This window comes from Sinohyriopsis cumingii, unplaced genomic scaffold (assembly GCF_028554795.1).
Source record: "Sinohyriopsis cumingii isolate HCF-2022 unplaced genomic scaffold, ASM2855479v2 utg000066l, whole genome shotgun sequence".
Lineage (NCBI taxonomy): Eukaryota > Metazoa > Mollusca > Bivalvia > Unionida > Unionidae > Sinohyriopsis > Sinohyriopsis cumingii.
In genome coordinates this window covers 950,713-978,669 of record NW_028315866.1, presented here as the reverse complement: position 1 = coordinate 978,669, position 27,957 = coordinate 950,713, and the positions used below count along the sequence as shown (strand labels likewise).

Sequence of the window (27,957 nt, the reverse complement as noted above, 5' to 3'; positions counted from 1 at the left end):
AATTTTGAATAACATAGAGAAGTTAGTCACTTTGTGTTTATCCGACCATATGGAGCAGCTCATACTCCAAACAGTGGCTGTTAATTATTCACGCGAGGACATCGAGGGGGAAACAGCTATGTTTTTCAAATAGTTTATCAATATCTGCTTTTCGAAGAGCCGTAACTGCTTTAACCGCTTTTGATTTGAAATCTTATCGACGAAACATTATGTAGGTGGACTGTTAATGATTCATTGTGCAATATTCCAAAAGGTTGTCTATTATTAAACACCAATATCTAATTTATTTGCTGTATCATAATCAGTAATTTTATCTACTTTCTTGGACCTACAAAACAGTTTTCTTGCTGTTTTACTGACAGAGAGATAGAGAGATTGATATAGATAGAGAGATATAGCAATTAATGAATTCATTATGTTCTAGCGGGTTCTCTACTACAAAATAGGACACAAAACTAGATACAGAATCTCGATGCTTTTATTTGAACATGAATGGGAATAAGATTAAGTTTGATGATTTAGACTAACTTTTCCAGTCAAAAACAGTTTGTTACTAGCAACTAATCAGATTAAACGACGTATGCTGTTATTTAGGACGAGATCTTTTTGTACGTGTACATTGTGTATTAACCATGTGCACACGTGCAATGTATTTGTAGAAAAGCACATATATATCCTAGATTAAGTGTTATTAATATAAATTTTCCTTAATCGCTAACGAGTTGAAGCTCCAGTCATCCGAATTTAAAACGGCAGTGCTTCACAACATATTTAAATCATAAGGTCTGTTAAATGATAGTATGTTTATTTATTTGATTTGCAATGTCTTCGAAGTTTAGCTTAGTGTATTTTCTTAATCAATATACACACCTGTAACGTTGGCGCTGACCATATGTACATCCCCCGCACGTTACAGAAGGACATTCTGTAGTAGTCTGAGCTAAAGAAATAGTAAATACATATATAAACAAATTAACATATAAAAGAGTGTTCAGACTGCTTAGGATACGCTAAAAAGTTTTCAAGCAAAATACTCTTAATTTTTGAGTATTTTTAGTGGATATCACTATATAATACTTCATGTTCCAGACGGTGATATACGCAGTCGACATCAGGGCAACAGATCTTGTCTTGATAAATATCAAAATGAAATAAAGTATATCTTTTATCCGATTCTCTGTCAGATGTTCAGTTACTACATAATAGGAATGTATAAAATACATTATTGACCAATATTCTCATAAGAATTATCGGGCTGTGTACCTCTCACTATATAGTATACTGCAGATTAGCCGGCCATGAAGGTATTAGAGGAAGTGAAGGAGGATACTGTAAAGTAGTCCTACCTCTACAGCCAACTGATTTTAAAATATTATGCAATCATTTTAAATGTTTTGTGTGTGTGACTTGGGATTTGTATCGTAGCTATAATAATTGTTCAGTAATATCGCTACGACTTCTGCAGTATGACAGTTTATAGTGATGTCTAACATTGGGGTATCCTGACACTGAAATATAGCATACATGTCCCACCCAGTCACATTATCGTGACACAAGGCCTACTAGCCTTAACACTACCGTCTTAATGGTGATCACCTAGAGACGTCAATAGGTGTTAAATAGTGACTATGTCGTCCAGCTAAAAACAATGTGGATGAAATGTAATACTAGTTAATGTAAACATTATGAAGGCTTCCAGGTAGTAGCATTTTCTTGGTCAAGTGACATTTTGTATAGATAAACGTTATACGTTATATTTACTTTGCAATGTCTTCGAAGTTTAACATAGTGTATTGTATTAGTCGCTATACACGCCTGTAACGTATATACGTCAGATTTACACAGAAACTATTTTTGCTGTTGCAATACCATATTATTATAAAGATGTTCTTCACCGTGGCAAAGCGACCGCATACACAGGTGTCTGTCACTTACCTCCTTCTTGTCTGTATTGCGTGTCAACATTCTTAGAATAAATAAATCTCAGAGACATTATGTGGTCAATAAAGTTATGATGCGTACATAGTTTCCCCTTCTCAACAAGCGAATGAATGTGTTGGGCAAAAGTTTGCAGCGAGGTGATTTAATCAATGTTAAACTTTTGGATGACAATATTAAGGTCATTGTTACGCTGATTTGATTATATTCATGTGTTCATTCATAAAAAACAGCGTGAAAGAAAAAGAACGAAATTCGATGACAAAATGCATTTACTTACCCCAATAGTTTGCTTGGTGAGATTCCAATGATGCTTCTAAAATATAGTGCAAGAAAAAAATCTCCTGAGATCATTTTTTTATATAAATGAATATATTAACCAATTGATATTTCCTCTGATGATTTATTTCTCTATACTGTCTGAAATCTAGCATTCTAATTTTAAAAAGCATAAGAATAACAAATGATGATAAGGCGGATGCCATTGCATATCTTGATTAAAATGTTATTTGTAAATGAAAAACCTGAAAAGGTCGGCATTACTGAAAGATTCTATTACGTTTGACATATAGGACAATCGTTTTTCATATTATCTATTTGAAAGAAAACATAATCTCTGGTGAAGCGTTTCATTTTCACGATATCAATCTCAGGCATGATACTATCATTTACATCATGCCCCATTCAAGAAATTTGGTCTGCTATTCATCCGTTCTTCCAGCTCCTGTCTATGACACAGACGTGTGATTAGTAAACATTATGCACATTCATTCTCAAGGTGAATATTATATTCTCTTCAATGATTTATGGTAATTGTTGTATGGCTTAGTTGCAAATATAACAGCGATATATATATATATATATATATATATATATATATATATATATATATATATATATATATATATATATATATATATATACACATATATAGGCGAATATCCATGTATTTTAGATACAGTACTAACACCCACCTATGAAACAAACTCGTTTCTACCTTTTCCACTATTCCATCGTGTAGCAAATAAGTGATGTCGATCCAACAGATCTCGGAACAGTATATAAAGTCATTCTCCCAAAATAGATTCTAGGTAGTCAAGTAAGCAAGAAGATGCAAACAAGCACTATCCAGGGTAAAACTTGGAAAATTGAGAATAAAACCAGTTGTGAGCTTACAAAGGATTCTACCATTGTGTCCTCTCATTTATCAATTACATTATGTTACGTAATGAAACCAAACCTACCTAAACTGGGTGAATGTAATCTATTGTATGGGTAAAGTATATAATTGACCAACTCTGTTTCCATCTTCGTGTATTTCCTGTTATCAATATTCCAGAAAGTTGATTTTAAGCATCTACTGCTCCCTCATACCGTGTAAGTGAGTTTGCATTGTATTGTGCATTGCTTGTGCTCTAATGTATTTTCGATAGTTCAACAGTACAACAAGAATCTAGTATATACGTAGATGTTGGTTAAGAAAATCTCACCTATCGCTCATACTCTGAGGACGGAAACGATACGTTGATATTGGCTGGAGATGCGTTAAACGCATAGCATTTTACACGTGATACTTTTAAACCTCCCAAATGTATCGTTACGTTGAATGATTAATGCAACAGAAAGAAGACGACGAATGCTCTAACAGTTGCTTATACATGACACGACATTGCAATATTCCCTGTCGATAAATGAAAGATATTTTTTTTCAAGAGGACTTAGATATCATACTTGCCTCGTGTTCAATTCCGCGTCTTTTATTTACTGGAAATCAGATTTCGTTATGCCCTTGTCGCTCTTCAGGTCGAATTATACATTTACTCACATACAAACCAAAACTTTTATTTTCTGTGTCCTTCTTTAACAGACAGTCCCTATTGACCAGCGTACTTAATATATTGTTAATATCGCCTCGTATTGATTTGCTATTGCGGGTACGGATGTTGCATCGAAGTATCATTTGTTCTATTCTTTTATTTCAATGGTATAATGTTCCATGAAGTTGGACTATTTAGTTCATTTCGTCGACACCGCCTTTTATTTATCTTGAATGTTAGAGAAAACTTTAATGCGAGTTTTATAAAAATATTTAACATTGTGACATATTAAGTATAAGCACTGACGAACACGTACACTTAAGCCAAAATTATCACTACGTCGAGCTACCGCCAAACAGGGACCGACTACGGAACTTCTACAACTATTACCAGCTAAATAGCTCATATCTTAAATATTGCTCTATACGTATTTAATATTCTACAACGAGAAACCAATAGTACTCTTTCACCACTACCATCACAGACTCTCCCATTATCTACAGTAAATCAATATTCATATACGAATATAGCTTTTGTATTCTTCAAAAGAGTTCATACTCTTTTGAAAAAGGACATGGGGCGCATATTTCCTTTGCTGGGATTGTATCAGTCAATATTCATTTGTCTAAGATAAAGGTATCTTCCGATCCATCAATTTGCACGCCAAATCCAGTCGACTGTGCTGGTCATATATTAACATTCGCAACATTCTATTATTACATTTAATGCCATGTAATAATATTGATCCGTCCATAATATGTCATCATTAATTGACTTTAGGGCGGGAATACGTAAAATATCATCTACAACTCCACTTGTTTTTGTTTACCTGCTACTTAAGATCCTCAATGTTGGTATAATCGATTTCCCAGAATAAAATCCTCACACTGTGTAAGCGATTTTCTATTGTTGTACATTGTTTTGGCCCCTAAGACTTTTCCATACAACACAGTCTGTATTACCTCACCACGTGTGAGATAAGGACTCCTCACACAGATAAAAACATGTGGGAAGGAATCATTCACTGACTTGCTCGAGTCTACAAATTATGATATGTAAGCGTGTAATCAGATTGAATATACTTTAAGAAGTACGGCGAAGTTTCTACGAGGTCTTACAGGGTTTTCTGCGAGGTCTGTGTGGCACGAACGTCTCTAGAGAGAACGCGTACATATGTTTGAATTACAGAGGAAAACACTTTTTGACACGATTACAGCTTGCACGACAAATACAGTCGATTGTGCTGGTCGTATATTAACATCCGAAACCTTCTATTATATATACGTAATTCGCCAACACTTTTAACATAGGCAGACCAGCAGTGTATTAAGTTTATAGTTATATTCTTGCAACTAGTAATATAAATATTTAAATATAAACTGCCTCATGAACTTGTAATACATAAAGTCATCATTTAATAGGTTTCATGTATTGACAGCTCTGAATAAAATGACTTCCAAAACAATCGAAAACAATTATTCCTGAATATTGGCAGAATTTTGTTTACAATAAAAAATAATATTGCACTGCTCTCACACTTGTGTTTGCAATTTTTCTTAAATATTACTTAACTATTGAAAACTCTGGGGAATTAGTTATATGTATGACATTTTCGAAAACTTTCGATTTTATCGGCAATACGTAACTAAAACAATAAATCAAATCATATTTAAAACAGTCATACCTTCGCTGCATCTGATCTGGAATAAAATTCAGGTCTGTATTTTTATATGTTTATTTGGAAAATCATTGTAACTTTTCTTGCTACTTTTTGTCTCGCACTGTCGAAAGCAGCAAGAAAGAAATGAACGTTTTGTATATATCTCAAACAATCCACATTATACATGTTATCAATATTATTTCCAATGGAATTGCAGAAAATCTCCACATGTGTATGTGTGAGTGCAAAACAGCCTGAACAAATTTAAAAGTTTGAAAATATTAATGATTTAATATTCGAGATCTTTCCAAATTATCCTCCACAAAAGTGTCTCAGCCATACCTTTGAATAATGCTCCCACAAAATAATGTTTGAATCAGTAAAAAACAAACATTGTATCCTTCCTTATTGCGCTGTTATGGTTACAGGCATATTATATTCAATAAGTTATATATAGTAAAACCATCTATTGCAAAACTAACACTAATATAAGTACGCTGTCAAACATGACTCAATATATCACAATATAATAAGATCTCCGCATAGTGAGGCGCCTGCCAGTGAGCTGTTGTACAGAACTTTTAATATCTCGCTATTTATTAGTGCAATTTGCTCAAAACGACCAGAAATATAGGTCTACGTCAATCATCAATAAATAACTAGCCTTTCTTCTACACAGGAATCCGTCTGCTGTCCCTTTAACACACTCAAACACGAAATTAATTGTGAATCATTTTCGGGTTGCCTAAACAATGTCCAGTTCAATCTCTAAATATGTTTCTCTGTTTACCTGGTAGCATTTGCTTGCTGCTTAAAGTTGATTAAATTGGTTGTCTATGAGCTCAAATGATACACGAAAAGTTAAAGTTCAAAGCTCTATTAACCAATTTTTGTCATTAAATTGTCACTAAAGTTTTGAAAAGTTCTTAGAGTATCCGTTAATCATCGTTTAGTTACGATCATATTCTCGAGAAATCTTTGTTTTAATTAGTGGATGTAGCGTTGTGTTTTTTTATTATAGAAGTACGTTATTGTGTACACACCAAATGCCCGTTTTAATACATCAGGGGTTGAAACTGAAAAGAATATTCGTGATATAGAAATGTACCTTATACCTGATGGTAAAGGGGCCGCTTTGCAAATTTAGATGTTGGAGCGTGGCTGATTTGCGTGAAGCTAATAATGTAACTGCTGTGTATTGAAGAAGATCTTCGTAGGACATGCACATCTTATTTGAAAAACAAATGATATTGTTTTATAGTAAGATGATAGTTTGCGGAGTATGAGCTATATCATTAGCCATGAATATGTTATGTACTCCATGTATTTGAATAATATATTCTATTAAACGCTTATATATTGTGTTAGAGAATATTTTAGGCTGAAAGCTTTTATTTGTTTAATGTTTTGTTTAGTGTCATAATTAGGTTCGTGATTTTCCTAATCAGATTTCTGAGGCGCCATAAAAAATGAGAATAAATGGTTACTGCAAATACATTTCGATATGATCACAATTTTGCATCAAAGATCTTTATAAATAAGTGATAATTTTAAATGACTGAATATGTTCATGTACCTTGTAAATCAGTTTCATTTTCTTTGATTATACTCTACCAGTTTGAGTAGCAAACAAATAAACTAGTACGTGTAACATATATTTTGTACCTACCGTGAAGAAGACCAAGCAAGTGAAGAGCAGGTACCGTACAAGACACATGATTTCAGAATGTGATATAATCACTAACACTGCCTCAATCTCTATGGTTAGGAAGGTAATGATAAATCCTTTTTATACCAGTGCGGTGCAAGGGCGCATGTTCTCCTTTCACAGTGCACTAGGTCATCTCATTAGGCAGAAACGAAGCAGAACGTAGGCGATTTGGCATAAGTTTGGACTTAGGAGAGAAAAGTGACTGAATTATAAATTCTAGAATGTTAATTCGCTGATATGCTGTATTGAGTTCAAGAGAACTGATTCACATGGTAAGGAACATTTTAGTACAAACGATGAGTCAAGGCAGTAAGTGACCTGTATGGTATGCGGTAACAGTTGATTCCTAAACAGTAACATAAAGAATCCGAACATTTCTCTGTGCCGTTGTATGCTAGCCTGCTTATTGGACTTGGGACTTCACAATTGATGAAAATTTATTCAAAAACCTTCCTTTTCGACATTTAATGCTTACTACTCCGTTCCTAATTTGAATATACGAGATAAAAATGCTTAACGAAATTGTTTTATTTTATCGGGAATCTTTATTTTTGGATAGTCGATATAGATTGTCCTATATATATATATATATATATATATATATATATATATATATATATATATATATATATATATATATATATATATATATATATATATTCAGAGAGAGAGAGAGAGAGAATAATAGATATATACCATACATAGTGGAAAGTGAGACTTAAATATTAGGTCATCACGCGACTGTGTTGTATTGCTACACACGAGTGCATTTAACACCGACTGAGTAACATCATTTTTTGGTGATATGTGCTCAGTTGTGAGGGAAGATGGGCTCGCGCGTGCAGGCAAGGAGACGGGTACCGTTTACCCGTGGACCTGGGTTCGAATCTCCGCAGAGTACGAATTAAAAATGCTCTAACCTGTATGATAGTATTATTTGTAATAATGTATATTTATATATAAACGAAACTTTTTATTTCCAATGCGCAAATACGATAGTTACTCATCAAATCAAAATGTGTGTGTTTGAAACATTGTTTAATATAATTGAATGATAACATTGATTATGATGCCCTTCAACAAGGGTTTTCTTTTTTGGGGCAGTACAAATGAAATTATTTTGTTGAACTCACGAACAAGCCTCACATACGAATCTTTAGAACAAGAAGTGGAACACGTTATATGGTTCAACCATCATTTACATAATACATTTGACACATACAGGTGATATTTATTTTTACATTTACACAAAAAATGCAAGTTTGTTGGTATTAATGAAACGTATTTAATGTTGTTAAAGGATTTTTAATTAATACTGTGATATCATTGAACGACAAAATGTATTTGAATTGTGTAGGCCTTTGCACTAGAAAGATTATAGATAACCCTTAGATACTGCCTTGCTAAACAATGCTTGCAAGCGGTAAATACTTAACTTCTTGACCCAATATGTTTGAAACATATTAATCAAACATCAAACTCAAACTGATAACCAGAAAATCTAGAATTATTTATAACCTCAAATAACATGAAGATAGATCATAGAACTTTCATAATCTTATAAACCTTGATTGATATATTTACTTGCTAGGTTTTGATTACATTAATTTCCTATACGTATTATATCTGATTTGGGTGTTTGTGCCTCTTCTTGAGATTCGTGTCTTACAAGTATAAAAATACGCGAAATGGTCTTCATTGAAGCTTTCAGGTGCATGCCTTACCAGGAATAAAAAATGAAACAAAAGCACATAACACGCTATTCCGATTTAAAGTTAAAGGGACATTACAAGAATTCTACGGCGGATACGTTAGATCTGTAAGAAAGAAGTATTAGTATCCCAATTATTTCTAGTTTTGTCAACTTAATCTTTGCCGTTCAAACAGTGTTATCTTCCAGGAAGAAGGTCCACTTGAGGTCTAACGTCAACTAAACATATTTAAACCTCTGTTCTAATGGGCAAATTGCAAACCATTACCGATATACACCTAACAACCATTTCATGGTGTCAACACTATTAACAATTCTTAATTGTGTGAATGAAGCTAGAGACCATGCCGAGTAATAAATCCTAGTTTTGAATTTTGAGAATACGATTACAGATTTAATTATATAAATCTGGCACAATGAGGTAACACATAATTTAGATCACCTTATTGAGAGAGACAGAGGGAAAGAGACAGAGAGAGAGAGAAAGGGGGGGGGGGGCCGGGGAAATTGGGTCATGTAGTAGATGTAATGTATATACTATGTTAAGTATAGACGGGGCATGCCAGAGCTGAATGAGAACATGAAGACTGAATGCCTTTTCCAAAGACACACTCAAAGTGTCAACCAGTACGGGCCGTGAAAGGTTTAGATCGTTAAAGAAAATGGCGCTAAATGTGCTGTTAGAAGAAACTAAGTACCGTCTGTATTGCTTATGTTCTATCCTTCAGATTAAAACATTAAGTAAAATGGAAAAATATACACCTTAGGGATTCTAACTTTGTTGTACCGTGTGAATATCCACGGAAGTGAGGTGCAAAACAGACAAAGTTTTTTCTTCTTCTGATGTTAAAGCTGGTATAACTGGAAGAAGGATGAATTGAATTAAATATTTGAAACGTAGGTTGGATGTGAAGCTACTCTATAGATTCTAGCAAGCTGTACTTTGTGATGAATGTGTGAAACAATGCACAAAAAACGGTCAGTCAAATACCATTATATATGCCCAAATGATGGATTGTTTCATATGTAAGCAACACTAATTTCTTTCTTACCTATTAGTTATAACAACCATTATATGATTAATCGATATTGTTTAAAAACGTAAAATTTTACAACGCTACGCCTTATATACATCTCTCTGTTTGCTTTTTTTCCATATCCCTGCTGGCCCCTCTTCATAGCATTGGGATCTGTGCATAATGTAAGCTAAACTGTTGTAAAGATAAATTACGCAAAGAAGAATGGAAAGGGATTGCTCAAAATATTTTTCTCTCTTTCTCTCTGCTTCTTTTCAAGAATGTGAAGGAAAACCTGGTTAAAACAGAATGAAATGCGGTATAAACTGCATTTCTGTTAATGTAAGATTAGTCAATATCGGGGTACCAACAGTGCGATAGAATCAAAATATTACTACCAACAACCGCATGAAATTTTCATTCTAAAGTATTAGCGCAATTTGCTCCACAATGATATTTTGGTGACAAGTTTGGTCATAAGAAATATGCAGGCTCCTATAATGTATTCGAGAGCAGATATATCTATCAGATTTAGATTAAGAAGGTGCTAATTTATTGTACAATTTCCAGTCCATGTTCAAAGTAATTTTTTGTCTGCATTAGAACTATATAGAGTTTAGAAAAGTTTGACTTGTTTCTTAAATGACACAAGTAGCCAAAGAATAGTGCAGTTTATCAATATTTACTTTTCATTAAAAAATGCGTGCAGAAAACAAGCTTTATTCAATAAAATCCTTAACTAACAATAACGCACGGAAAGTAATCTATGTAAACTGATTTAAAATCTTAGCTAAGCCCGTTTGATAAGGAACTTAAACATAAATCCCCCAGATTACATATTCTCATTAAATAGGATCTTGTGCTCAAAACATTACGGGTATACATCGTGCAACCACATGGATATTATCAATATAAATTGTTTCATTTATTTGGCTACGCAATCTTCAGTGTGGGTGTTTTGTTTCCTTACCTTATTAATCAAATTTACAGGACACCTATAAAAGCATTTCTCTTTCTGTATGTCATCAATAATTGTGCAATATTTGTGCACCATTATATCTTTGATGTATCGTTTTTAAAAGCGTTTAATGTATTTCAACTCTTCGACATAATGTATTCGTCCTATTCTCCGCTGTATCTGCATTGTTATTATTTGAACAAAACTACAGAAGTAATAAACTCTTTTACAAGAGATATTTTGAAAAGAAAATTAACGTTTTCTAAAAGTCATTACCTAAACTGTGACAAGTAATCTATATATATGAAAATATAAGGTGACAACAGCAAAGATAAGAGCAAGCACTCATACACAATGTTTCCAGTTAAATAGCACGTTCTCCAAGCAAATTTTTACATTGAAGAAAAAGAAGTGTTGCTGTTACCTTTCTTACTTTTTGATCGTCATCATTTAAAAAAGGTATCAAATTTATCAAGCTTTAGCGGACAGAGAGTTAAATATTTTAAAAAGACTTTCTTAAGCCATTTAGATAACAAAATAAAACATAAATTCAGTAAATTACAGATTAACGACAACTAGAAGCGTAGAGTGCTCCTAAACTGATGAGTAAAATAGGTGGAAACTACCACATGGGCAGTATTGATGGACATTCTTCTAAATATATAATTATTTAGTTTTAACAATACTTGAAAAGACTTTTTAATGACATATAAGACATAGCATTCTGCCTGTAGTTTTCATCAGTGAAAGTTAGATTGCCAATGCATGAAACTTAAGGACACGCATTTTCGCCATCCTTAAAAATTCATTAAAGAGAGTATGTATGTACATACCGCTGTTCTTTTACGTTTATCCTTTTGCTTCTTCTTCATCTCTTTAAACTAATCGTTTCGAATAATAATAAACGTACTTTACCATGTAGGAATTAATTTTGCACTCCCTGATGTATCTGGTGTCTAATTACTTTGGCAGAATGTAGCAGATTTCCTAACATTCCATAATGCTGAAAAAATGACGAGCGATTATGACACAGATATGTTTGGATTAATAAAGATGTATTTATGTAACAGCACTACCTTCCTGACAAAGTTCACTGTATGACAGCTTATGTTTCAAGGTCAGCGTGGTCGTAAATCCCATTTTATCAACTACTTGTAAAATACTATGTATTATATGTTTCAACAATAGGTGAATTGACTACGTCACAGCTTAGATGCAGTTTGATTGCGAGAGAGTACTGTCGATTCATTCAAATTATTTCAAATGGTCTTAAAATAGTGTCAGACAGAAAATACTATTCCAGATGGCATACTTGCTTGTATGGTCTCTATTCAATATGTCCATATATCACCAGACGGAGAAAATTATATAAAAAGTTAAATATGGATTCCAGTTAGATTCAATAATTTGAAAGTAAAAGAAAAAATGTTTACTATAAATCTGAAAAGACTGGTTCCCGACTAGATGTGTATGATATTGAGAAATGTGCGATCTTTTTTCATAGCAGCACAATTCAACATAGCATCACTAAGATTACTTATGATAGAATACATACAAAGCGGAGATAGTGTGTTAAGAATAGAAGGAAAATTAAGAGAAAATGAATATAAAATGACTTTACAGAATACATAATGACCATGGTTATGTATGTTTAATGGATAGTGTGCAAGCCCATGTGTATCATGATTATAGGTCGTAAGTAAGAACATTCTATTGCGATTTCGTGAAAGGAGACGTGATATATATGTACTCAGTTCTTATTCATATCAGCCTTTGGGAATCTAATATTATCGTTTGCAGCTTTTAGACATAACTCAAGAAGAATTATCTAAGCCAGTCATTGGAATTACTAATTGCCCTTTGACTTAATTAACCCATTATTTTGGAATTATTGAGAACTCTTTCAAAGACATCCCGCTTTGTATCTGAATGTTAAATCAGGACTATCAACACTACTGGAATTCACTTGGACTTGTGGTAAAACATTAAGGATGGTTCGGGAATTATTATACGTAAATACATTTTGTGTTGAATTGTACTTTAATTTTTGGCTTCACTTCCTTCCTATCAGATATTTTAACACCAGGTATATAACATCAAGGAGAGTATAAAACCAGACATTTAGTTATTCAAAAGGAAACTTATCACAATGCAGTAGCAGAAAAACTGCGAATATAAAGGGTAAGAAGGATACATAGGAGAGTTAGAAATGTTGAAATCAAACATTTCATATAAGCATCTCAATATCGGCACCGGGACAGTTACATATAGATGTATGATACGGTGTTTACAACACATCAGCGCACCCATTGTTATGTCATACAAACTAAAGATAAAGTTAAAGTATATAACATTGACTTGTACAAAAATGTGAAAACACAAACCTTTTCAAATAAATGTAAACATTACGTAAAAGATAAAACATGCAATCGAAAATTGTTAAATTATCAGTCAAATTGTATATTATTAACAGTGTTACCGTATATAAAATATAGAAAATATTATTAAAATATGTTGTATAAACCACGTTTCTATAAACAGACTGTACCTATTTGGTGACCCCTATTCATATAGACTTTTCAAGAACACTTATGTTTTGCGGAGTAGGAAATCAACACGCTTAGAATGAATCTGTTCCAATCTTAGTAGACACTTGCAGGGTATACTTTCCGATCCAGGATCACCTTGTAGGTGGTATGCATGAGTCAGTTATGTGCGACAGTTTCCCGATTTGGACGATGCAACCTTATCTCTCTATCTGGCTGTGTAAGAGGGATGCAACTTAGCAAACGTGTGTTGGAATTTCGTAATTATTTTGTTTGTGGAATGCTCATTTTAGGTAGTTAGCCACGAATGACAAATACAATATCTGAGTGTTTTATGTGCCATTTCATTCCCATTGTGATTAGGCAGCCAACAGGAGGACTGAAACACTTAGCCAGATTGTATAAGGTATCTTGCATTTTAAGAGCGTGTGGGATTTAAATTGCTGGAACGATCTAAATGGGGAACACTTATCCGAAAAGATATATGAAACAGGTCTATCTAGAACTATGTAAACGTAAATTGCGCCAAACATTACCAAGATACACTCTTTCAAACACACACACACACACACACACACACACACACACACACACACACATATATATATATATATATATATATATATATATATATATATATATATATATATATATATATATATATATATATATATATATATATATATATCAATTACAATGTTCTAAAATATAAAAAAGCAAAGATGTTAAAAGTATGTAAAACGCATATATCAGAAAGAAAGAACTTTGAAATAGATTTTCAAAATTTGTTATATAAGCCGCATTCTTCAAATACTCTAATTGTTCTTCAGGTGGTACATTATTATACAGTTTCTCAAATAATAATCATCAATATCCTTTTGTCTCGGCAATTTGAAGTTCAAAATGTATGGAAGCCGTCATATTCGCTTAAGAAAACAAAACGTATTGATAATTGTTGAATAATATTATTAAGATCTGAGTGATTCATTGGAGTGCTTATACTATACATAGTGCAAGACATTTGTAAAGGGACACTCAAAAGGCTACAGCGTTTAAAGTAGTATACAGTTTAATATTGCATGTCTTTGTAGCATTAAGGTGTTTAGCTGAAACACTATCGCACTGATTATATGAGTTCTGTACTTTATTCTTGGTTTGTGTGGCTACTGACATGAAGTTTGTACAGTTAATACGTTGAATTTGGTTTGACCTGGTCTTGTTATATCTGTCTGGGAGGAGACAATAATTATGGATGATTTCGCACCTTCTTTATATGTGCTGGTGCAGGAGTGTTAGTCTACGGTACGAAAGCTGTTTCTTCTAGAAATGTCCTAGCTCCAGAAAAGTTGATTCCTTTGTACCGTTTCACGTGCCGGATAACCTCGAGTTTCCACTCCAGCAATTCACACAACATTATAATTGAAAGGGTTGACAATTGTGCTTATGGGACTGGCCCTTATCGATATAGGCAAAATGGTAGAAATACGTCTATGGGTATCTCCAAAACCATTCTGAGCAAAGTAAAGTGTCTGACTTTTCCAGATAGTCTCAATATGTAGTTAGTCCCAAGTAAGATTTTACTTGCAAGTTTTGTTGATTGTTTGATTATCGTGATTGGATCCAGTGTAATAAACTTTGACGACTCTGGGTACTGTTGGTTTGTTGAAGGTGAGTACAATGGTTTTGGTGTTCTGCAGGTTGTTATTACGTTTAATACGTTTTCTACGTACTGTAGTGACACCTTCGTTTTTCATCCCTTCAATGATATCTGTGTCGCTGACTACATCCAAGTCGCGACAACGCCATTATATATATTGAGTGTGGTGTGAGCGAATGAGGTTACTGGCATATCAAAGAAAGTTTTAATTTTCTTGAAAGTTTCTGTCTGACGTCTTCGTTCACTCAACAAGAAGGCGACCCGATTTCATTTTTTTCTGACAGTTTTTGGTGTACCAATCGATCCTGTTATTGTCTTTGCGATCCCAAACGGAGATAGTGCTATAAGCTGTTTTGTGGTATCTTTAGACTGTATGTCCATGAATCGTGGAAATGACTCCACACTACATGGTTCGTCATCCGAGTCAGATAGTTTTCGTTCGTTTGTTTTGATTATTTTTGGAAATATCCATGTTGGTTTATTTAAAATTCAGCACCCGTGCTCCCCGCCCATCGTGGACCCAACAAGGGGACACTTTACAGGTGTCATGGATACACAGATAATGTAGTTGATAAAATTACCTTTAATTGATCCGTGAAGTCACCACCTTCTAGGGTCGGTAAAATTACCTCCATATTGACCCATTAAGCCACCGCCTTCGAGGAAGTCTTCTAAGACTTGGGAAAGGAAAAGATAAAGGAATAGACAATACGGGCAACGGTGTTATGAAGAGAGATACAAGAAAAAAGATAAAGAAGGTGAAGGAGTAAATAAAGACTTCCTAGGGCTCGGCATGTCCAGTCCATTTGTCGGAACCGGGCCCATCCCGACCACCCGTCTAAGAGAAGTAGAGGCCAAAGTAGTGTATTGCATGGAAAGCCTCTATCAGAAGAGAGGGCGAACAACCTCTAATTGGTTCACTCTCCGTTTCGCAAAATAAGCCTTCTTGAAATCGCAACAAAAAAAATCGCGATTGTCTCAGTAAACGGTAGGAGACAAGCCTGTCAACGAACTAAATAAGTGCTAATTTGACTTACCCAGTCTATCGCTGATGAGTTTTCTGATCGCAGAAAAATACGCGATCAAGTCGGTGTCAGATCTGAGACAGCGCCCTCTCTGCTGCTATAAATTAAATCATTATTATATCAATAATGGCAAAGATCTGAGAAGCATATACCACTAGATTAGCTCGAGAGCGACTAGAAGCAATCAAAATATTTCTTGATTCTGTAAGACAAAAACTTCAAGAATGTCAAGAAGCAGAAGTTGAATTTTTCAACCGGTACAGAACAATAATTTAAACCCATTACAGCGTTTACTGAAAAAACTATATGGGGAGATATTAAGGATGAGGAGGAGAGGAAGAAGGGTATTCTTCCAGTATTAAAACAAACTGCTGAGCAGGCTGAAAAAATAGCAGAGAGAACTAAAAAAACAAAAATGATTTTACGATATCTTCCAACTGATATAGCTGCAGCTCAGCCTCCTCCCGTCAGTGAAGAAATGCTTGAAGGCATCAGCAACATTCGTACTGAATTTCCCGACTTGAAAAGGGAGGAGCGTGCGCCTAAACACAAACCAATAAAAGAAAATATTGAACTAATTGCAAAATTTAAAGAAGGTGCTATTAAGCAACTTAAAGAAATATAAGAAGATTTACCCGCTTCAACATTAGCAAGTCTAGATCGAAAAGGTGAAATTTTAAAATCAAAATATGCTACCGTAAACGATAACAATTTTATAAAATGGATCTATCGTGTGTATTACAACAAAACACAGGCTAGAGATGATGATCCAAGATTTGTGAATTTTGTAAGTGAAATACGAAGACTTTATGATGAATGCACATCACAACTTCAACACCCACCATCTCCCTATTCGCCGCCTGAGCATGAGCCTTCCTATTAAATTCCTCCACCACTGCAACAAATAAAACGACAAAACTCTCAACCCGAACAGCAACCTAAGTCTTCCAAAATACCAGCACAACTTGTAGTGATGTTTATCGATGAAGCTCTTGATACTTGTGCTGACCGCGATAAATTAGTCAATATTGCTGCGCGCGGATATTATTCTAGAGAAAAGAACTTAAAGCCCGAATTTGTTGAAAAAGTAGAACCTAAACATTGGATTCCTGCATTATATTTTGCCTCCTTAAATTTAAAATATCCCGAGTATATTAAATTTAGATAAAATGTAAACAAAGTGGCGCAACAACAAACCACTCGATCACAATCTCCAGAAGAAGAGTTTTACGGTGCGCCTACTGTTAGTGGTTTGCGAAGTGGTCTTATTGCCTGTCCTAAAAATATTCTTGTAACAGTTACAAGTTCTCATAGGAGGAAAACGAACTGGAAATAACTCACCAGAAATAATTAATGAAGCAGCTGATATTTGTCGACGATTATTTCAAGGCGGTATCATGGACATTAATGTTTATTGGCAACTCATTGATGAAATCGTTGATGACTATTATAGTGACTAGCTGTTATCGCGATTAGATAAATGAATAAGAAATAAGATGATTGTACTAATGCTCATCGTGGACCCGTAACGGTTAGGGTAATAAACTCGCGATTGCCAACCTATAAAGCAACTTACGGAGATGGACTCGGCGATGTTGTTCAGGGTTTATTCAGACGTATAGCTCCCAAAGCAGTACCGATCGCAAAACAATTATTAATGAAAGCTATTGACGTTTGTGAAAAAGTTCCTGATGCTATTGGTAACGTTGCCAGTAAAGCGATCTTGGCAATCAAGGACAGACTAACAAGATTAATACGTAAACCTCAAGGAGGTTCACCAAAAGCGGTCCAACCAGTCAAATTACCAAACACTGAAGTGATGCCTGCAAATGTCAGTAAAGTAATAAATCAAGCCTCAAATCCAAAACTAGCAGTGTTAATAAATCAAGGAGCTGAACGAATAAATAAAAGTCTGATATCAGGAAGTGCTCTTCGTTTTAGATTGTTGATTGATTGATTTTATTCTTAACGGCGCATCAGCACTGTTAGGCTATTTAGCGCCAAACAAAATGCTATTTGTATAATCTTTTAAAAAATATAAAAGGTCCTATATCGACCAGCGATATAAAAGAACAAATGGTTGAAATTAAAACGGTAAGATGGTAACGGTGCAAAATAAACCTTCCCGATGAACGGGGGATGTACATGTTCTATGTTAATGAAAACTGATGAAAAGGTATTAAAATGGGACGGTATATATAACGGAAAAAACTGCACAAGGCGATAGCATAAAAGTTAGAGCTTAGAGTAAATATTTACTGCTATCAGGAACTCTGTAATACGAGTGATGTTTATAGTATCAAAAAGTTCTTTCATGTCATGCACAATGTAATAACGATGGCGCGTAGGTTGCAGATCAAAACACTCTATCATAAAGTGCTTGACAGTGAATGGTTCATTGCAAGAAACGCACTCTGGTGGGTCTTCACCTTTTAGTATGTGAGAGTGGGTGATATAAGTATGACCAATTCGGATTCTTGCAATGACTACCTCCTCCCTACGCATGGTTCTGTAGGAAGGAGTCCATTCTCCTAGAGTTGGCTTGATTGCATGAAGTTTGTTATTCACGGTATCATTTCATGATGCCTGCCACTTCTGACGAAAGGACTTTCGGATACAAGGTTTAAAATCAGTATACGGTATTTTAAAATCAGATGGTTCTTGAGTAAGGGCCATTTTAGCAGCGCGATCAGCTTTTTCGTTACCTTTAATACCAATATGGCTAGGTAACCTGCAATATATTATATTGTGGGAGACACTCAGTTCGGTATTTTTGACGAGTATGCTTTTCAATAATGGATTCTCCAGTTTTCAATTGTGTATTGACTGAAGTACTGATAGCGAGTCGGAAAAGATGATACTGTTTAAAATACGTTTGTTTTCTATATGTTGCAGAGCAAGGTCTATTGCTCTGATTTCGGCTTAAAAAATTGATGTTTCATTTGGTAAGCGAACTTGCGTTCTGTGATTTCCACAAAAGAAGGTAGCACCAGCCTTTTCCTCATCCTTTGATCCATCCGTGTAAGTTCTTGTTTAGTTTTTAAATTCGGTGAGGAGTTCATGGTAAGATTTGTGGAAGACAGAAGAACTTGTCTCGGATTTTTTTCATCGTGTAAAATAAAAAGTACTTTTGGCTGTTTAAGTAGCCGGGGTTGTGCTTCGGAGATGGACGTTTTCTGAATTTTAGAAAGATCTATTTTTGTGCTGTCGAGGCTGGATGATATTCTAATGCCAAAGGAAGGTATGACATTTGGTTTATTTTCGTACAAGATTTTAATTTGAGAGCATACTGCGCGGAAAGCATTTCTCTACGATGCGATAGTGGTGGTTCGTTCCCTTCAGCTAGTAGGCTTTCACAAGGGGATGTTTTAAATGCTTCCGGAGCCAGTCTTAATCGCTGATGATGAATTGGATCAAGCATTTTCAAACATGATTTTCTGGCTGAACCATACACAACACAACCATAGTCCAGTTTAGACCATATAAACGTTCTATATAAATTGAGTATGACTTTTCTATCAGCACCCCAGTCAGTGTGCGCTACTACTGTAAGTAGGTCAAGTGCTTTTAAGCATTTAGCTTTCATGTTCTTTAGATGTAGAATAAAAGGCAGTTTTCTGTCAAAGATAATACCTAAAAATGTTTCCTCAACAACTGGAATAGGTGTTCCGTCCAGCGTGAGGTGAGGTTCATCGTGATGTCTTCGTAACTGACAGAAATGCATGCATACTGTTTTGGATTTCGAGAAGTTGATACCGTTTTCATTGGCCCAATTTTGAATCTTCTTTATATTTTGCTGAAGTTATCTTTCAATTTTATGCACGTGCTTCGATCGATAACATATGAGAAAATCATCAACATATAGCGAACAATTCACACCAGGAGTCAAACACTTGGTGATGCTATTAATTTTGATATTGAAAAGTGACAAATATAAAATGCTGCCCTGGGGCACACCCATCTCTTGCTCGTGGAGATCTGAGAGAGTAGAGCCCACTCGTACCTTGAATTCTCTGTCTGAGAGAATGTTGTATATGAAAGAGTGCAGACGGCCTTTTAGACCTAGATCGTGGAGGTCATTTAGTATCCCGTACTTCCATGTCGTGTCATAGGCCTTTTCTAAATCAAAGAAAACCGCAACTAAGTGTTATTTCTTGATAAATGCATCACGAATGAATGTCTCTAACCCTATGATCTTTGGTGCTCCGGCCATATCGAAAGCCACTTTGGAAAGGAGATATTAAAATGTTAGTTTCCAAGTACCAGACAAGCCGAGAATTGATCATTCGTTCCATTGTTTTTGCACACACAGCTTGTGAGTGCAATTGGTCGATAGCTGTTAGGATCTGCGCTATCTTTACCGGGTTTGGGAACTGGTATTACTGTTGCCTCTTTCCAAATTTTTGTACATTACCAGTAATCCATAAATTATTGAAAATTTCCAGAAGGACTGTTAAGGAAGGATCTGGGAAGTGTTTCAAAAACTGGATCCTGTGGATGTATCGTGAGCCTTATTCAGATATTCAGAGTTATTCGATGTGAATTTCAACCCTGTTTTTTGTTTTATAGTTTTTTTATCTTCTGAAGGCTTCTGAATAATTGGAGGATGATGAATTTTTGGAGAAGCTATCAGCAAGTATATTAACTTTGTCATGTTTGGAATTGATATTCTTGTTGTTTAGTTTGAGATGTCGAAAGGTATTGTATTTTCCCTTTCCATTTTATTTTGCGGATCGTGTCCCAAACTTTCTTTATAGAGGAACTAAAATTTAGAGTTGAAACATATTTTTTATATGATGCTTTTTTTAATTTCGTTAATAATGCTGCGGACTTTGGCCCGAACAATACGGTACTTAGTTAAATTGTCGGGCGTTCGACGATTATTAAAGTTTTTCAGTGCTTCTTTGCATTGTCTAATGGCCTCTTTACATTATTTTGTGAACCACGGTTTTGAGGTTCTTTTACTGTTTGGTGAGGACTTGGGAATGGATTCTTCTGCAATGTCGATTAAAACAGAAGTAAAATATTGTAAAGGGTTATTTTCGTTTAAAACAGCATCCCTGTTCAGTCTAGATGTACAAAGTGTTTCAAATTTGGCCCAGGCCTTCTTTAAATTCCAATGTGGAATTGCTTCGTCAATTGCAACGTTGGTGTTGTTAAAGGAGATTGGAAAGTGATCACTTCTGTGAAGGTCATCACAGACCTTCCATTCATAGTCCAAAAGCAGCGAAAGGGAACACATTGTCAAATCGATACATATATATGTACCCGTTCCTGGCTGTAAATATGTTGATGATTTGGTGTTAGATAAACACAAATCATGTCTAGAAATACGTCTTCTACTTTGTGACCTCGGTCACTTATGTGATTTGATCCCCACAAAATGTTATGGGTGCGGGAAGTTGTTGAACAAGTATGTCTAAATCGGTTGGTACTACGTTGGTATTTGGTCCTAAGTAAATATCATAAAAGGTAATCACTCGATGTAGAGTGACGCTGACAGAAATGGCTTGTAAATTTATATTGATAGGGATGACGATATGAGGGGCTTTATTGTTCACAACAACAGAAACTCCTCCTGAGGCCCTATCAGCCTTTTACGAGTAGGTGTTAAACAGGTCGTAGTTTTTAAGTGCAATGTTATATATTTTTTTCCACAATGTTTCCTGAAGGCATATTACTGCAGGATCATATTCGTTTAAAATGAGGAGAATAATTGTAATTAACTATAAGTTCTCGGCAGTTCCATTGTATGATAGTGTTTTTGATTCTAAATTTAAGTTGAAGATTGTGGAGTTAGGATAAACCTTTCGCGGAGGGAATTTGTTTGGTTATTTCTCTGGAGGAAGTACGGGGGTAAATTTTGTGTTTGTAGGTCTGGAGCTTCGTTGGGCGCATGGAGCAGTTTCGTCTGCATCCTTGCTCTCAATGTATCCAAACCTGTTATAGAGTTTCATAGGGTCATCTGACCCCTTTTGTTGCCTTTTTCCATGAGATTTGTTTTTGTTTTTTGGTGATTTCGTTGGTTGGGTGTTGTTGAAAGTAGTTTGTGTCGATGCCGTGTTTTCTGTGCTTGGTAATGGCGGGTATTAGAGATTGGTGTTGAATCGGGTAGATCTGTCTGTGTTTGAGCGTCCGTCGTTGTTTTAGGATAGTTCTTCACTACAGTGGAGAAGGATGGGCCAGGATGGGCTTTTTTGGCCTATACAACTTTTATGGCTTCTGGATAGGAAATGTCAGTTGTGTATTTTACCCTCTGAATTTCCTTCTCCTGTTTCCAGGTATCGCAATCCTTGGAATCGGCATGGTGCTTCTTTCTACAGCTGACACAATGCGGAGATGCACGACAATCAGATTCCTGATGAGAATGGTCTCCGCATCGGCCACATATTTGGCTTTTTGAGCAGCGGTCTTCGTGATGGCCGTATGTTTGACACTTATAGTATCGAAAGGGGTTTGGAATGTATATCTCAACCTTCACTTGCAATAAGTCAACTTTGACCACTTTGGGTACTGTTGGTTTGTTAAAGGTGATTACAGTGGTGTTGGTGTCCTGCAGGTTGTTATTACGTTTAATACGTATTCTACGTACTGCAGTGACACCTTCCGTTTTCATTCCTTCAATGATATATGTGTCGATGACTCCAGCCAAGTCGCGACAACAAATTAGGACTTTGGATGTATTGCGTGTAGTGTGAGCGAATGAGGTTACTGGAATATCGAAGAAAGTTTTCATTTTCTTGATATTTTCTGTCTGACCTCGTCGCTCTCATTCCACAAGAAGGCAACCCGATTTCATTTTTTTGGCGCTCTTTGGTGTACCGATCGATACTGTGATTGTTTTCTCGATCAAAAACGGAGAGAATGAGGCAAGCGGTTTTGTGGCATCTTTAGACTGTATGACCATGAAGCGTGGAAATGACTCCACACTACATGGTTCGTATCAGATTCAGATAAAGTTTTGGATCCTTTATTTTGATATTTTTTGGAAATATCCATGTTGGCTAAAATAAAATTTAGCACACGTGCTCCCCGACAACCAAGGAGCCCAACAAGGGGACATTTTGCAAGTGCCAGGGATACACATATGCCATACTCAGTTCCTAAAATTACCTTTGATTGACCCGTGAAGTCGCCAGTTTATAGGGTCGGTAAAATTACCTCCCGACCGACCCGTTAAGCCACCGCCTTCTAGGAAGTCTTCTAAGACTTGGGAGAGGGAAAGATAAAGGGATAGACTATAGGGACAACGTTGTTTTCAAGAGAGATACAAGGAGAAAGATAAAGAACGTGAGAGAGTAAATAAAGACCTCCAAGGGTTCGGCGTGACCAGCCGATTTGTCGGGACCGGGCCCATCCCGACAAAACGTCTAGCAGAAGTAGAGGCCAAAGTAGTGTATTGTATGAAAAGCCTCTGCTCAAGTACCAGGATCCTTTCCTCCCCCGACACGGGACGCAACCCACAGCAAACAGGTTGCCTCTACGTAGTCGTCTTTTACGACACGTAGCGAGGCACGTCGGACCAATTCTACAACCCCAGACCCGCAGAGGGAAAATATCACAGGAAAAGAATCTAAAATAGCAATAACCGCTCATGAATCAACGCTGTCTTCTGCAATCGAGATAAACTCTCCTGACTACGCCGTGGATATATATATCAATCTTCGATCAGAACAGTGTTAGGATGGCCTGAAATTCCACCACCGACACTACCAATACCACCTGAACCAAAAAAGTCTGATTGTACCACGGACAATAAATCATACCACGATGTTACCCCACGTTACGAACAGCATTTACTTGATATAGCAAGTGCAACGTTGGGTATTCAGCTTGTATCCGACATGTAGTATATTAGCGAGCAATTCAGGCAACAATTGCTTTCCATGATGATTTAGATGGCAACAAACAGCGATTTTTAACTGCATACTCGTTAACATAAGCTTCATTTCATTTCTGAACAACCAGTGCTGGCTGCACGTCATTTGTTTTTAAGTTACGTTGTCAGTGGCCATGTAAAGGAAGTGTATTACCATTCTATTGAAGAGAACAGCCCTGTCTGCTTCCTTTCTGCTAAGCTGACACCGCCTCAGAGAATGAAAGATAACCCACACCATCCTTGGGTGTGTCCACGAAAGAAAGAAGCTACAGTACATTGTGTACATTGCACTTGCATGGCTTGGTAATCAGTCGCTGCTTCATGCTTAGTAAATTATTGTTAAATTTGTATATAGGCATCTGGTGATCGAAATATTACATTCCAGACCATATTATACTTAAATTTCAAGTGGGAAAGAATAATTTAAAAGTATGATATTTGGAAACATAACATTGTTATTTTTAAATGCTCACATAAACTGCATATATAAGTAAATATTAATGTTTCTAATGCATTGATATCCCAGCACTTATTTGTTATGAAATCGTTTTATTTACAACATTTGGACAATGTGGGATTCAGAATTAATGATTAAATACACTAAAGTCCAACTAATTGAGCGTAATAATTAAAAAAAATTGAGAGAACTATTTAAATTAGAAAACATTTAACAATGCTTTCTTACTTGGAGGTAACATTAACATGTTAATAATTTTTGGATTACAAAATTGTCTGAAAGCATGGGTTTCTGTTGTAGGCTTGGAGAGGTATGCAGCAATGTGGCCGCTGTTCTTTTCAAGGTGGAAATTCGAGTTCGACTTGGCATGACACAAATATCATTCACTAGTCAAGCGTGCTAGTGGAACAACAGTTTTCGTGATCAGGTAATTAATATTGTTCAAGTGTTTCCAGCAAAATTCCAGCCAACAGAAATTTGTTTATTTAACAAAAAAAAAAAAATCGGATTACGGCAAAATACGTCTATATTCCATCCCAACCAATGAATCAGTTCATTTTGGTACAAATTACGAACAGCAAGGAATTGTATTGGGTACCTTTTTAACACTTTATATATATATATATATATATATATATATATATATATATATATATATATATATATATATATATATATATATATATATATATATATATATATATATATATATATATATATATATATATATATATATATATATATATATATATATATATATATATATATATATATATATATATACATATATATATACATATATATATGTATACATATATACATATATATATACATATATATATACATATATATATATATACATATATATACATACATATATATATACATATATGTATATATATATATATATATATATATATATATATATATATATATATATATATATATATATGTATATATATATACATATATATATATATTTATAAATATATTTATATATATATATATATACATATATATAGATATAGATATCTGTGCTGCTACTTTAAAAGAATGACAGTTGATGAGTCCCAAACTTTGTCTGGTTATAGGACGAAATACGTTGACTCCGTTATACCAAGTGTTATTAACCAGCTGACCTCAATAGAGACATTAAAACCACTCAAGGATGCATATCCAGATGCAACATTTGTATTCCTGTATCCCACCCCTAGATGGAGAACTGGACACATACTCTGTAGTTGGGACGAAGCAAGCATTTCCACCACTTTTAACTTCACTGACTGACGAGACATTTGCAGGCCTTCCAGCAGAGGATAAACGACTGCTATTTTACATGATTCGGATTAATTACTCATGTTCAGAAGTGCAAATATTAACTTTGGAAAATATGACAACATCACAATCAGTGTGTCCACTGTGGCATAGACAAAGGCAAGGTCGGATTACGGAAACAAAACCCACAACGTCCTAGTCAGAAGAGCTTGAAACTTTGCCAGACACCCTAATTCAAAATATAATGGGTTATTCTACATTTGACATTTGCAGAAAGCCGGCTGTACAATGAGGAATAAGTAATGAAGAAAAGGCAAGGAATTTGATCATCAGTACCACGAGTAGTCAACATATAGAGTTTGAGGCCCGATTGACATGGTTCTTGATTAGCGCAGAGAATTCATTTTTGGGTGTCTCAAGCGATGGCCGTACCAAATGTAAATGTTGAAAGAGGGTCATTGAAATTAAGTGCCCCTACAAACACATGGAGTCATCAGTGTCAGATGCGTGCACAAAGTGATAAAGAGTATTGCTTGACAGAGGACTTGACACTAAAAACAACATAGGCATTTCACACAAGTGCAACTCCAGATGAATATCCACGAAGTACAACATTGTGACTTTGTTGTGTTTACCAGCAAAGAACTTTATATCACTAAAGTATGACAATGCATTCAGCCAGAAGTTGGTGATGGCATGCAGACATTATGTTTTTTGGTGTCATTTGTTCCAAAATAAATTGTGACTGGGGGAACTTAAAAATGACATTATTCATGCCGCTGACTATGATAATGTGACCACATATTGCATATTTGATCAGCAGGCTATGGTTAAATGATACAATGTGACAACGATGACTGCGTATTCCAGTGGTTCCATTATGCATGTGTAAATGTGCGCCAAGCACCAAGGGGAAAATGGCATTGTCCCCGCTAGAAGGAAAGTTAGTTCTTAACATCTTCATATAGTGAATTGTACACGTGGCAGAGAGGGAGAGAAAATGAGAGCTGGTAACATGGATATAGCGTTTGTGCACAATATTAATAATAATAATAATAATAATAATAATAATAATAATAATAATAATAATGCTTTATGTAAAGAGGGTGAATCATTAGTCAAGGACTATTCTCCCTTGAGGCCCTCTTAACGGGAGTATAACAATGCACATTATATGAAGATAGCAATAATTACTCTTCATTTTAACATATTTAGTGTTAAAGTACTAAATTCCATTATATATTAGAAGCACATATATACTCATGATATCTCTTCTTAAATACTCTAATATTTGCAGCAGATTTTACATGTAGTGGAAGCTTATTCCACATAACTGTACCCGAGTATTGGAAGCTCTTTCTAAATTGTTATGTTCTTGGTTTTCTTGGTAGGTTTCCATGCGATATTGATTTCAACTGGTATTGTGTTGAAAAAGACCTGAATATGTCATGAAGATAAATTGGTGCATTTCCATGTAGACATTTATATAAAAGAACTGTCTTGTGAAAATCTATCCTGACATATATTGTGAACTATTTGCGTTCTGTAAAAAATACTTTTATGTGATGATAGTTGCATCTAACATTAAACGTGCTGCTCGTTTCTGAAGTTTATAAATCCTGCCAAGCTGAAATTTAGCAGAGTTTCCCCATACATTTGAACAATAATCCATTGTTGGAAGAATATATGACTTGTAGCATATATTTCGAGTTTCCATAGGTAAATATTTCTTGATTCTACTGAGTAGGGCAATTTTGGATGACAGTGTTTTACAAAGCTTATCAATATGGTCATTCCTTAATAAATTATTATCTACGGTCACATCTACAAGCTTTTCATGTTTGACATTTTCCAATGGATGATTATTTATTGCAAAATATAATTCTGGGTTCTCTGACTTGTGCAGTTTTTGTGATGTCCCCAAAACCATACATTTTGTTTTACCTTCATTAATTGCCATCATATTTTGTTGTGCCCAGTTTTGGGCTCTAATCAGGTCCGAGTATAATCTTATTTAGATAACTTCAGTATCAGAACTATAATGTTCAAAATTGTAATTGGAGAAAGAGAGTCCATGAAAAATGAAAAACCAATCGTGGGGATCAGTTATACAGTGTGCATTTAATACGAAACATGTCTGGTCCTCAAATTTCACAGGTCAGTAGTGAATCTCATCATTATTTTATTTTCAAAAGATTCATAGTACAGGTCATGATATGAACGTGATCTTGGAAATATATATTCTCTTGAAATACAAAATATCTTCTTTATTTATGTCAATATTCATGAAATCATGGCTTTAAAGTG

At 35.0% G+C, this 27,957-nt stretch overlaps 1 protein-coding gene across 7 annotated transcripts in view; it reads right to left on the bottom strand.

The window, feature by feature from the left end:
* LOC149774964 (uncharacterized) overlaps positions 1-7,190 on the bottom strand; it is a 60,760-nt gene extending 53,570 nt beyond the window's left edge. For 5 of the 7 annotated variants that reach the window (XM_089944606.1, XM_089944603.1, XM_089944601.1 and 2 more), the window contains exons 1-4: positions 7,085-7,190; positions 5,440-5,455; positions 2,219-2,254; positions 871-940 (exon numbers count right to left, since the gene is read on the bottom strand). In XM_089944606.1, coding sequence (XP_089800732.1) covers positions 871-940; positions 2,219-2,254; positions 5,440-5,455; positions 7,085-7,132 — 170 coding nt within the window. In that variant the 5' untranslated portion in view covers positions 7,133-7,190. The remainder of the gene's footprint in view (positions 1-870; positions 941-2,218; positions 2,255-5,439; positions 5,456-7,084) is intronic. The other 2 variants (XM_089944602.1, XM_089944607.1) reach the window with 2 other exon arrangements.
* Between the last annotated feature and the right edge of the window lie 20,767 nt (positions 7,191-27,957).